Source organism: Lontra canadensis, unplaced genomic scaffold (assembly GCF_010015895.1).
Source record: "Lontra canadensis isolate GAN:19392208 unplaced genomic scaffold, GSC_riverotter_1.0 scaffold12, whole genome shotgun sequence".
In the NCBI taxonomy this organism is placed as follows: Eukaryota; Metazoa; Chordata; class Mammalia; order Carnivora; family Mustelidae; genus Lontra; species Lontra canadensis.
In genome coordinates, this window is record NW_022631006.1 from 18771992 (window position 1) to 18784815 (window position 12824).

The 12824-nt window shown below is 57.1% G+C and overlaps 1 protein-coding gene across 5 annotated transcripts in view; it reads right to left on the minus strand.

Annotated features, from left to right (window-relative positions):
• Positions 1-185: 185 nt before the first annotated feature.
• Positions 186-12824, minus strand: part of MAPKBP1 (mitogen-activated protein kinase binding protein 1) — a 51670-nt gene continuing 39031 nt past the window's right edge. For 4 of the 5 annotated variants that reach the window (XM_032856779.1, XM_032856778.1, XM_032856780.1 and 1 more), the window contains 21 exons: positions 12425-12571; positions 12030-12205; positions 11150-11241; positions 10892-11017; positions 10454-10524; positions 10195-10316; positions 9527-9602; positions 9297-9408; positions 9056-9119; positions 8685-8819; positions 8333-8469; positions 8068-8123; positions 6499-6735; positions 5903-6069; positions 5523-5668; positions 5224-5421; positions 4972-5056; positions 4391-4674; positions 3614-4210; positions 3088-3173; positions 186-2621 (listed from right to left, as the gene is read on the minus strand). In XM_032856779.1, coding sequence (XP_032712670.1) covers positions 2394-2621; positions 3088-3173; positions 3614-4210; positions 4391-4674; positions 4972-5056; positions 5224-5421; positions 5523-5668; positions 5903-6069; positions 6499-6735; positions 8068-8123; positions 8333-8469; positions 8685-8819; positions 9056-9119; positions 9297-9408; positions 9527-9602; positions 10195-10316; positions 10454-10524; positions 10892-11017; positions 11150-11241; positions 12030-12205; positions 12425-12571 — 3342 coding nt within the window. In that variant the 3' untranslated portion in view covers positions 186-2393. The remainder of the gene's footprint in view (positions 2622-3087; positions 3174-3613; positions 4211-4390; positions 4675-4971; positions 5057-5223; positions 5422-5522; positions 5669-5902; positions 6070-6498; positions 6736-8067; positions 8124-8332; positions 8470-8684; positions 8820-9055; positions 9120-9296; positions 9409-9526; positions 9603-10194; positions 10317-10453; positions 10525-10891; positions 11018-11149; positions 11242-12029; positions 12206-12424; positions 12572-12824) is intronic. The other variant, XM_032856781.1, reaches the window with a different exon arrangement.

Here is a 12824-nt window from a genome sequence, read left to right on the forward strand (position 1 = left end):
ACGCCGCCGCCGCAGCGAGGCCACGCGTCCGCCCCCTGAAGACTCCGCCCCGGGAGGCCCCGCCCCACCGGGCCCGCCCCCAGCCGCTGAGCCCCGGCCCCCGCCCCCAGCACGCCAGTATTCGGCAAACCCCACCGCCTGAGAAAAGCCGCGCCTTCTCCCGCCTGGCCCATTCGCTGGCATCCTGGAGTTAACAAATGATTGTGTTTATTGACGAGTTCATACATCAGTACAAACGGACGAGTTAAAAACAGCCCCTGCCCTGTGAGACCTGGGGAAGAGGGAAGAGCCACGGTCTGAACAAAATATAAAAGTTATAAATAAGGGGGTGGAGGTTTCAAAACTGGGTCAGGGCAAATCTGGTCGGGTGGGGGGCGGCAGTTGCCGGTGGCCTCAGACATGCAGAAGGGGACGGGCGCCGGCCGACCGCAAGACCCTCTCTCCCACCCGACGCTCGGCTCGGGGTAGGGAAAGGGCGGCCACCTTCTCACAAACCTTAGCGGGAGTGTAGTTCTCTCAAGCGAGGGGCTGGCTGGCTGAGGATCAAGAGGAACCCAGGCCAGAGGGCCAGGCCTGAGCCCTGTTTGGTCTGGGCTGTGGCTAGTGTGCCGGTAGGGGGAGTGGAGTAGACTTCTAAACCCCACAGGGCAGAAGCAGCCCCGCTGGGGTGCGGTTCTTTGGCTGCGGTTCTCTGCACTTTGGCTGTGCAGGTGGTGGTACTACGAAGAGTGGGGCGGGAGAAAATAGGCTTCATCTGTTCTGGTGCACTCCCGCTGATGCAAACAGGAGCTGAGCACTCTACGGAAACCAGTTCCTTTCTAAGTTTCTGCCTAGAGAACCAGCAGGACCCCATGGCCTCTCCATGGGAGCACAGGTTTTCCTGACCTGAATCTTCAGGAAAGCTACCCTGACATACCTAAGGCAGAGGGAAGCAGTAGGGCCCAGAGACACGTGCTCTTCACCCCAACTCAACAACAGCCTCACTACTTGGTCCTAATCTACCTGCCTGCTGTGCCCTATATCCTTCCCCTCACTCCTAACAGCTGCCCTTCTGATTCTAATCTACCCCTCCCCTCTAGCACTTACCTGTCCCACCTACCACCTTTCCAGTGTGTCTCTTGGCCCATTCTGCAGTCCCACGTGCCTCTGCCTCCCCTCAACTTCCAGTCCCCAGGGCGTCCTGGGTGCCCAGCACTGCCTTTGAGGAGGCTCCTTCCACCCAAACCAGAAACCTATGAGCCATCTCATACTGGCTAGGTTGTGGACACCAAAAATTCAGAATTTGGGTTAGTGTGTCCCAGTCCTTTTCGTGCTCCCTAATGGTTCCACATGAGCCAGGGTGGTAAAGCAGGAGTAGCACATGAAGGGAAACCAGGCACATGTCAGCCAGCCAAGTACTCTAGAAATGAACACTCAACTCTGTGTGTGTGTGTGTGTATAGACTCCGTCTTCGTCTGTGGCCAAGGGCCTTAGAAGGTGGGCTGGTGCCCTGTAAACCATGAGGGAAGTTCTAACACTGGCATCACTCAGGATGCAAGGAAAAGGTGGCCTCTGGGTCTAGCAGCCTGCTGGAGATCAGGGTTGGGAAGACAGGGAAGACCAAGGGGCTGGGAAAAGGAGGTCAGGGCTCTATGTTTGCCCAGCAGAGGGCTTTACTGTCCTGCAGCAACATCCCACAGCTGTCTCCACAAGTTCTGGCCAGGAGAAAAAGGGGGACAGAGGGAGAGAGAGAATGCTAGGGCTCTCTTAGAGGGGGCAATGGGAGTGGAATGTGGGGGACTCAGGCCTTGATACCAACTCCAGCCTCCTGATGGCTGGGAATGCCTGGAGGGCTAGAGGGCTTTGCCTTTGGGAACTGCCAGGAACTGGGGAAAACAGCCCCGGCTCTGGCAGCCAGGGGAGTGCAGCTGGTGTGGGAGGGGAAGTGGAGGTAGAGGTGAAGCTCCCGCTGTTGGTTGAAGGGCACTGATACCACACGGCCTCTCACTTCCACCCCACCTAATACCCTGTGTGTGCTCCCCCCCAGGGAGCTGATCCCTGCAGTAATTTCAAATGGCTTCTAAGAAGAGAGGGCCAGCCCTTCGCAACTTCCCCCAGATGGGGCAGGCTGCCCTCCGACTCCTCACAGCACCAAGATGACGAAGATCCAAGACCTATACCCTGCGTGAGCCACTGAAGGGGCTGTGGAGGCAGGAGTTCCAAGAAAGTGAGGCAACAGTCAGGGAAATAAATTAATAAATACGGGGGCCCCATGAGGAGTAGCTGGGAAAGCTGCTTCCCCTCTGAGCACTGATCCCTGCTATCCACTCCAAGCATCCCCTCCAGGTTTTGGGGAGTGGAGCAGGGGCTACAGTCTGGAACGGGGGGCATTCACTTGGAACGGGATTCTGGAACTAGAGTCTGCGTTCCATGCGCCGCTCCACCGCCCGAAGCAGCAGCTCTGAGTATTGCTCTAGGAGGGCCTGTGTCTGCTCAGCCCCCACAGCCCCGGGGCTCCCGCCCGGGCTGCACAACACTGCCCCGGCCAGAGCCTCGAGCTCCTGCCGCACTGAAGAGAAGGTGCTTCTGAGGAGCTGGGTGATGCGACTTTGCTCCACTGAAGGCGTCTTGCAGCCAGCCACCTGCAGCAAGACCCGAGAAGGGAGTCGGAGGGACAGTGGACGGACGTCCTGTCAGTGGATATATAAAGGGAGGGGCCCACCTGGGCCTAGCCTGCCCCCAGAGAAGGCCCTCCTAGACCGTCCACTGTGTCTAGGGTGGCCAAAGTGCTACTGTTGATAATTACACGGGAGCAACAGGCATAAACTGGGATGGTCCTAGAACAAGCCAGGTCCCAGGCAAACTAGGACATAGGGTCTCTCCACAACCCCCCACCCCAATCCAGTCTGAGGAAGTCTCCAGACAGAGAGGACCAGTAGGTGCTCAATCAAGAGGCCTGGTCTGGCCTCTAAGCCCCTTGCCTACTCTGCCCGGGACGTTCTTGCTTGCCCCGCCCGCCCATCAGTGGAAGAGCCTCGTGGTTGTTCTGGATACTCAGCTGGCGCTGCTGACGCGCTACCTCCCCCACGATGGGTGCCCAGCACGTACCAAGTGGTAGAGCCGCACAGCCTGGCGCACATTGCCCTGGAGCTCTGCCACAAGCTGTTCGCACTCCTCCAGGCTCACTACCGGTTCTGGGGGGTGGGGGGACACATACAACTCAATGAGACCCAGTGAAGCTGCCCTTTCAGGCCTCCCCCCGCCCAGGGGCCCTGAGAGCAGGAGATGCCTACCACAGGAGCACACCCCCTCTGCTTGCCTTTGTCTCACTTCCTTCCTTCCCAACACTGCCAGCCCCCCAACACCACACAGAAAACAAGGTCCTGAGGGGAGGGACAGCCCCAGCACAAGAAGCCAGAAGGTGGTGAAGGGGCAAGTAGGTCACAAGGAGGTCATGAAGATTGACAGGAGTGTCTCACCATTGTGGTGTGACTTATGGACCAAGACAGGAGCAGAGACAGGACGAAAACGCCAGAGTCTGGACGCACAGAAATGGGATGGAGCCAGAGAGCAGACAACAGAGACAGGAGAAAGAGGATGGGGTAGGAGATGAGAGCTGGGGAGCTGTGCACACCTGAGTCCTGGCTCAGGGCTGCCCCTGGCCTGGTGCATTCCCCGGGGCTGGGGGTCTTCTCGGGGGGTGGGAGCTGCAAGTCCTCAGGGCCTCGGAGGAGGCTGCTGACCGGCAGCTGCTGGGCACAGGGCCTCTTGGGCCTAGGTGGAGCTGGGCACTCTGTCCTAGGCTTGGGAGGGCCACCCTCCCCCAAACAGCCCCGCCGCTCAGATGTACTGTGAGCCTTTGTGAGGCCCATTGGGGAGCCAGGCTGTTCTGCCTCACCAGGGGCCCTGCCCTTGGTAACAGGTGAGAACGTGGCCAGGGTAGGACGGTCGGGCAGTGGCTTTGGGATGTCCAGGACCAGGTGAGCCCGGCTGGGCAAGGCTAGCTTGCTGAGCGGTGAGACTCGAATGGGAGCAGGAGCCTGAGGTTCGACTGCAAGGCCCAAATTCTCCCCAACAGACACGCTGCGGGAAATCTTGGCCATGGCGCTGGTGGTGGGGTTCTGGTAGGACTGAGGCCAAGATGGACAACCGTCAGCATGCGGCAGGGAGCGCAGGCCCTCCTGGGCATTGGTCTCCCCTGAGAGCAATGGGCCTGGTGGAGCGGCCTCATCTGCAGAGAAGACAGAGATACAGCTCCCTAGGAGTTGCTGTGCCCTGCATACACCCACTAAGGGACACCCAGTGGCAAGCACAGGGGCACATCAGAGTTGAATCAGCCCACCTTCCTCTAGCATGTGCATGCATGCCACACTCCCCGCTCCCTGGACTTGAACCCCCCCAGGCTCCTCACCCTGCGGCACCAGACTCTGCACAGACTGGGCCTTCTGGAGTCCACCTAAGGTGCTGGCTGCAGCCACTTTCTTGGGAGCCCAGCTGCTGTCAGGGTTGAGGCGGCGTCGAGGCAAAAGCACAGGGACTGGCTGCTGGGGGCTGGCATTTCCAGGAGAGGCCTGTGCCTCCGGGGGCGCTCCTGGAGGACTGGCACCGCTGCCTCTCAGGGGCTCACCTGAAGCTGCCAGCACCTGGGCTGTTCTCGCTGTCAGCGCCAGGCTTGAGGAGGATGGAGACAGTTCCCTACTGGGAGGAAATGGGGAAGAAGGCCCAAAGGCTTAGGAGTCCTCCCTGCCAAGATGGGGAGAAGCTCTCACAGCACCAGAAGCTCTGGGCAGGAAGCGCAGGCATGAAGCCAGTAGGCCAGTGGTCCCCAAACGCAGGAGTACATAATGCTGTTTGATGTGGGAAGACAGAAGTCGGCACCCTTGGAGGGAGAAGCCTCGCCTGGGGGCAGGACAAGCCCTCTGGGGAGCACTAGGAGGTCTAGTGAGCCACAGCTCCTAGTCAGAGAGTGAAAGCTGCTGTGGGGAGAGGTACCTGAGCGGGGCCGTCTGCACTTGCAACAGGAATCGTGAAGAGATGCTCTGAGACTCTGTCCTCTCTGGTACCCGGACTGGGGCCCCTACCAAGGTGACAGAAATCATGAACTGAAGCCCTTCCTCACCCCGATTCTACCTCCCCTCGAAGGTAACCCCAGGGCACGGCCTGCCCATGGCCCCTCCCTCTCAGCCAGGCAAGGAGGGAAGGAGGGCAGACGGCCATGACCACATACGGGCCCTCTGACCACACCTGGAGCAGCCCCATGGGCCAGAGTCTCAAAGTGCTGTTTGAGAAACTGCTCCTGGTCTGGGGTATGGGGACTGCCTTCCTGCAGCCCATAGGAGCCAGTGCCTCCCTCTTCTTCCTCCTCTTCCTCATCGCCCTCGGCGGGCTCTTCAAGGTCTGAGGAAATGCCATCCACACTCAGGGGCTCCGTGCTCTCCGAGTCTGGATGTGGGGGGGAGAGAAGCAGCACGCTGCACCCACCCCTCGCCAGAGCCTCCACGGCTGCCTCGGCCCATGGGCCTCCCTCGGAGCCGCAGTCTCACCTCCATTGGGGTGCTCAGGGCTGGAGAGGCGGCTGCTAGTGTCATCTACAGAGCAGGCGCTGTCAGGACTGTGCTTCTCAGGGCCTCTGCTGCCTGGATATACTCTTCCCAGGGTCCCTCGGACTGGAGCCTGCACCTGGAACTCACTTCCAGAAAGGCCAGCCAGGGAAGCAAGAGGCAGTCAGTAGGGGTGAGTGGCCCCACCGGGACACCTGGCTTCTGTCTCCCCGACCCGTGAGTGGGGCTGGGGATGAGGCAGGGGCGAGGGGGCGGGCAAGCCCCAAGGAACCTGGGCCGACCCTCCCCTAACTAAAGGGAAGGGAAGCCTGGGAAAGGAAGACGGCATGGCCCCTGAGGTCTGGTGAGGGAAGGACCCTTGCCTGGTATCCAGGGTGGGGCTGTCACTCGGCTCCGGGTAGACAATACCATCTTCGATGGGTGCAGCCTCCAGATCTTGGGCAAAGACCCCTTCCTCTTGGGACAACAACCGAATAATGTGGGGACAGGAACAGGGTTGGGAAGCCTGAGGCCGAGGGGGCTTTTCATTCTGGGAATACACAAAGGAGCATTACTGAGGTTGCTGGTGTGAGAGAGGTCTGGGAAAAGAGGGGGAAGTGGGCAAGGATCTGGTAGGCGTCAGTTCTGGGAGATGCTGAGTAGTCCAGCTCTGAGGAGAACTCCAGCTAATGTTCTTGAGTTTCTGGAAAGACTATATTCTGTCATACTCCAGACTGCCAACCTCCAGCCACCACTTGATATCATGAGCCCTTTAAGAAACCTGGCCCAGGAAAAAGGGTACCACCCCAGTTCCCAGACCATACCGCTTAGCCAGCTTGACCCTCTGCAGTCCCAGTTACCCATGTGTCACAGGGGCAGGGCAGGCCCAGCTGGCCCAGTGCTCAGGCTCCAGCTGTTGGCATAAGGCTGGTTAAGGCTGCTTGGCGATCTCTAGGTTGCTGGGAGAAAGCTGGCTCACCTGGCTAGCACGTGAGGTCTCAGGGGCCTGCTGACCATGCTTGCCAGGGCAGGATGGGGTCATGGCCAGCAAGTCTTGGCTAGCACCGCGAGGGCTCGGGGCCAGCGTCTCCAGCTGCCGCAGGTCCAGCATGGAGCGGACACTCAGCTCCACACCTGGCTGGGCCCAGCGGCTCCTTCTCCTGGGTCCTTGGTTGGCTGCAGGGGCTGGGGCCAGGAACTCCGCCGTCTCCTGCGCCTGGTGTGAGGCAGGGATTGGGGAGGGGTCACAACCACCAGACAGCATCAGTATCAGCAAACACTCAGATATCACTCATTGTGTGCCATGCGTTTTATGTACATGTACCCACGCCCTTAATCCCCATAGCAACCCTAGAAAGTAGGTATTATCATTATCCCTATTTTTATAGGTGGGAAAACTGAAGTACAGTAGGCTTGAATGAGTTATCGAGTCCTGTGGACAGTTAGGGGCCTGCCTGCTGTTTATAACCCGAGTGGTCTGGCTCCAGAGTTCATGCTCTTAGCTTCACTCTACATCCTGTCTGAGACCTTCTAGTCTCAGCCTTCAACTGGTCTCACGGACCCCTCGGAGCTGGTCATCTCTAAAAAGTCCCTTACTCTGAGGTCCATTCAGAACACCAAGGACAAACCCAATAGTCCAGCCCTGAGCCCTGGTCTGGTCAGAAGTTCCTGAAAGCACCACGCCACCATCATTCCAGGGAGCTGCTACTGACAGTGACGGTGCTGCCATCTGAAGTCTTGACACGGCAAAAGTGAGGGTGGGGCTGCCGTGGGGATGGCTCAGAAAGCCTTGACATTCCTTCTGGCTGCCCTGAAGTAGCCACCCAGTTACTGGTCCTCCCACCACCCCGTCCCTCTAACTAACTGCTCTGGAAGTTCTGCGCTTACCTCCTAACCTGGAGTCTTCAGAACTACAGTTCCTCCAGATGCCTACTCTTTGAACCTTTAAGGTTCTTGAACTTACGTTCTTCTTTTTTTTTTTTAAAAAAAACATTATTTATTTATTAGAGAGAGAGAGCTACTGCACACAGGCACACGGACACAAGGGGAGTGCAGAAGAGAAAGAAGAGGGACAAGCAAATTGTCCTCTGAGCATGGATCCCTAAGTGGGGCCCCACATGGGGCAGGGCTCAATCCCACGACACTGAGATCATGACCTAAGCTGAAACCAAGAGTCAGACGCATAACCAACTGGGCCACCCAGGCACCCCTTGAACTTCAGCTCTAACTCTTTGGCTCAGACAACCCTTGTCTACTGCCCACCTCAACCTGTTCTTTCTTTACACTTCCCTGCCGGCCCCCAGGAAGCTGAACTACTACAGCACTTCTTCTAGCGGTGACTAGACCTTGCAGGCCACCCAACCTGGCGTGCGGGAAGGAGACCCGTGGGCTTCACCACCCCCAACCTGGGATCAGCTGAGGTGCTCAAACTCTCCCACGAGGCCCTTCCTGGGACACAAGGGGTACAGCACAGGCCCGGAGAGCTCTGCCTTCACCTCCCTCCATCCCTGGGAACCTTGGAAGGGCATTTTTAATGATGGTGACTCACCCGACTCATCTCCCAATGGGACAGGCTTCGGGGCAGGGCCGGGCCAGGCACTGAGGCTAGACAGAGACAGGCAGTCAGAGAAAGTGTCTCCTGCCCGCCCAACCACCCAGAGCCCCAGCTCCGTACCAGCTCACCCCGCTGTGTGGCCACAGTGATGCTCTGGCCTCCTCAGCTCACCCTGCTCTCCCCTCCCGTCCCAGAAAGGGCACATCTAGCCACTGTGCCAACTGGTGCCTGTCTCCCCCTCCTCCAGACTTCCACACACCTGGCTCCTTCTTGGTACCCTTGGCAAGGATGGGCAGAGCTGGAAGCTCCTCTTCTTCAGTGCCCTCATCTTCTCCCTCCTTGTCACTGTCTGATGACAGAGCTGGTCCAGGAGACAGCATCGATGGGGCCTCGTGCCTGAGTCCAAGACAAGGAAGGTCACGGGAAGAGGAGATTCAATGCAGGAAGAGGCCAGTGTTCATGGGTCTTCAGGTGTGAAACAGGTGTTGGGGGACCCAGGAGTCAGGAGGTACAGGTGAAAGGCGGGTCCAGAGCAAAAAGGAGGAGCAGTGAAACAGCGAGCAGTCCAGATGCCCACCCACCGCTAGCCCGTATCCACACTCTGTTCTCACCGGTTGGGTCCTGCAGCCCTCTGGGGAGAAGACGGCCCTTGCTGCTTGCCCCCTCGCTGACGCTGGCGCAGCTCAGCCAGACGCTGCCTCATGCTGATGGTCATCTCAGAGCTCAGGCGCCATACAAATATACAGCTAGGTAGAGCCAGAGTTGGGTGAGGGAGAGGTAAGGTAGGACACTAGTTCCCCTTCTCCATGGGCTGGCAGGAGGGCCAAAGCCACTCTCTAGTGCCACATCAGGCCCAGCCAAGAAATACCCCTGCTCAGCCCTACTTCCCAGAGACATCCCTGATATGAAGAGAGAGGAAGGGGCAGTGTATGTGTGTCACAGAGGAAAACTCTGTGTCTCAGGGAAGCTGGCTCCTACTCACCTGTCCCCCGACACTGAGATGAGATGTTTGCAGTCATTACTAAACTTCATTCCAGTGACAATCTCTGTGAGGAACAAAGAATATGGCCTGTGAGCCACCCTAAATTCCTGGCCAAGCTTCTGCCCCAACAATGAAGGTGGATGTTGGTTAGAAGCAAGGGACAGGCAGCTCTGCGTGGTCCTAAGAAACTAAAGGAAGAAAGAGTAAAGTTCCAGCAGTAGAGTACTGGGGCAACGCTCACCTGAGTGGCCGAACATGGTGGCCACGCACTCGCCTGAGGAGAAGTCAAAAATGGAGAGGTTCTTGTCAGAACAGCTGGTGGCGATGTAGATCCCTGAGGGGTCTGTCTGCACCTGAGGAGCGGGACACACAGCTGGCAGAGGACAAGGGAGGCACCAGTCCCTTTCCACCTGGTACCCCAGTGCTTCCCTTTCTGTGGCCTAGGGTCCATCCTCCTGGGCAAGGCCTTACCTTAATCAGAGTGCCGTCCTCACCCTGTGACCCTTTAAACAGCTTCTTCTGCTTCCCACTGCTGATGTTAAAGATCCTGTAAAGAAACGTGCTCTTGGGGTGCCTGGGTGGCTCAGTGGGTTAAAGCCTCTGCCTTCGGCTCAGATCATGATCCCAGGATCCTGGGATCAAGCCCCACACTGGGCTCTCTGCTTAGCGGGGAGCCTGCTTCCCCCCCACTCTCTCTGCCTGCCTCTCTGCCTACTTGTCTCTGTCAAATAAATAAATAAAATCTTAAGAAAGAAAGAAAGAAAGAAAGAAAGAAAGAAAGAAAGAAAGAAAGAAAGAAAGAGAAAAGAAAAGAAAAGAAAAGAAAAGAAAAGAAAAGAAAAGAAAAGAAAAGAAAAGAAAAGAAAGATGCTCTTGTTCACATGAGGAGGAGGCTGTGATCAAGCATGCCCGGGTGGCAGGGTCCCCCAGCATTCGGTCCCAGCCATGTTCTCACTGGGAGCCACGCCCCAACACCAACTCCTGCCTCCTTGGTACAGTGAAGTGCTCTTTCTCTAGGCTCAAGGGGGCACAAGGCCCTGGACAAAAAGATAGAAGTAGGGAGAGAGCTGCCAGGAGCTGACTCCCTGCCCCCGGGCTTGAAGGAATGCGGTCAGACGGTTTTAAAAGGACATGCCCACCGAATATTTCGGTCCTGGCAGCCGATGGCCGTGTACTTCCAGCTGGGCTCCACATCCATGTCATAGAGGGTCGTCTTCCGTACCACGTGGTGTGTCCGTGTAAACTGGACTCCGTCTCCAGACTGCAGGGGTAGAGCGCGTGGCCCCACCAGGCCCAGAAAGCCCCGCTTTTACCTCCCTTCACCTCTTACAACTTCAGCTGGGGGCGGGGTAGGAGCCCCCCACCCCCGCCCCAGTCCAGGAAGCCCAAGACCCTCACCTTCTGTGCCGTGCGGAAGTAAATGCTCTTGTCTGCTCCACAGCTGATCATGCGGACTTGCCCATCGCTGGCTACGGAAGATGGGGGCCTCGCTATTCCCACTGCTCTCACCACAAGGGGCCAGCCCTTCCTCTACTGGCCCGCTACCGAGCTCTCCACATGACCCAGACGACTGATTAAATCAGGATCCTTCCCTCCAAACCTAAGCTTTCCGTGCTCTCCATCCCCAGCCAACTGGTTGGCTCAGGGTCCCCTAGACATAGAGTCTACATTCCATCTGCTTTCCAGTGCGGCCCCAGGCCTCCCAGTGGCTGTCCAACATGCCCCTGTGACGGGCACACCCCTCTCACCGAGCCAGGAGGCTGGTGGCAGTCGGGGTGGGGGTGGAGGATGTTGGTGGTAGGTGGTTAAGATGTGTCCCAACCGCCCTGCCCCCACCTGCGAACTTGACGGCGGTGATGGAGGAGGAGTGTTCGTCCAACGTCTGCTGCAGGCTGTACTCGCGGCCAGCATCTAGGACGTGGATGAGCCGGTCCCGGCTCGCTGATGCCAGCAGCTTCAGACCTGGGGTTCAAAGAACTCCATCAGCCCATGCGTGCCCACAGCAGGCCCCTATCTGGGCCCGGCGGAAGGCCTGCAGGGACCGAGCCCCGTAACCCCAAGCCAGTGAACCACGGAGCAGGAATGGCGCTCTACCCGTGTCTGGCTTGGAGTACTCCAGGCAGAGGATCTCTGAGTCATGGGCCTCCACCTTCAGCATCTCGCTCAGGGACTGCAGCTCGTGCACCCTGCAAAGAGGAGAGGGAGGACATCACGGCCAGGCTACAGGAGGAAAGACTCACCCTCCGTTCTCTGCTATATCTTCCCCCAGGGGCCTGTTTCTAAAATCAAATTTTTATTTATTTTTGAACTTTGAGGCTTAGAGAAAAGTGGCAATGAGTACAGCAATTTCCCATGTTAACGACAGCTCAAATACCAGAACTGGGAAATCGACATTGGTACAATACAGCTAATTCAAGATTTTAGTTTAATTTCACCAGCTTTCCCACAATATCTTTTTTTCTGGATCCAGGATCCTCGCGAGAGTCCAAATTGTACTTAGTTTTTACTTCTCCTTAGTCTCCTATAGTCGGTGACAGTTCTTCAGTCTTTCCTTATCTTTCATGACCTTGATGCTTTTGAGCACTGATTACTCCCCTGTACTCTTTAGAAGAGTACTCATTACTCTGTCCTCTGTACCTCAATTTGAGTCTGCCTGCTGTTTTCCCACAATTGGACTGAATTTACGCATTTTTGGCCAGAAGACCACCGAAACCACTCTCTGTAGCTTCTTAGTGCATCCTATCACAGGCTTCGTGATGCTGTTACGAGGATAGTAAGCTTAATCACTTGGTTAGGATGGTTTCTGCTGGGTTTCTTCCTTGTAAATTTACTATCTTTCCCCTTGTATATAGACACCTTGATCCCCAACCTTTTTGCGCCTATTTTTCTCAAGTTCTGTCCTTTGGGACCTAACCCCCCCCACCAAAGCCTGCGCTGCAGGAGGCCCTTGGTACCACTCCCAGCCTGGCATTACCTAAGCGTGCCTACACGGTCCCCAGAGGCTAGATGCTGTCCATTGGGGCTGATACACACAGAGCGGATGCCCACACGGGGGTCCATCAGGGACCCATCAGCCTTGTCTCCTCCGGGCAGCTCCGTGTCCAGCAGGGCCTGAGTGTTCCCATCCACATAGATGATCTTAATGAGGTCCTAGTGGAGCACGTCAGGAGGAGAGGTGGGTAAGGCAGGCCTGACCCCGTACAGCTGCAAGGGGAGAGGAATGCTGGACAAGATAAAGCCCTGGCTCAAGGAGCCCAGCCAAATCTGAGCTGGAAGATCCATATGGGGAACCAGATCCTGAGAGGGAGGCATGAAGTCTGTGGGGGGGCACTGAGTGGGGAGCAAGTGCCCTATGGCCTCGGGACTCACATTGCTGAGGATGTTTCGGTGCAGGGTGGAGCCGTGCACCCCAGAGCTCTCTGTGTTCCACAGCCGGATGGTATTGTCCGAGGAACAGGTAATAAAGGAACTTGGAGGCAGGCAGGCCTGGTTACTGTCCTTCACTTCAGGGTAGACCTGAGGGGCAGAGGGAACAGAGTCAGATCTCGGGTTAGGGGGGCAGTCCTTTCTCTGCCCGAGGAGATGGACGGGAATGAGATTAAAGAGAGAACGTTGGAAGAACTTAGCGCCGTGTTTGTCACATAGGAATCAAGCTGCCGCTACTGGATACTCTCTGTAATCGCTAAGGGCAAACACCTTAACGAGCTCCTACTACGTTCCAGGCCCTCTTCCACATCTCCCATTTATATCGTTTCATTTAGTTCTCAGG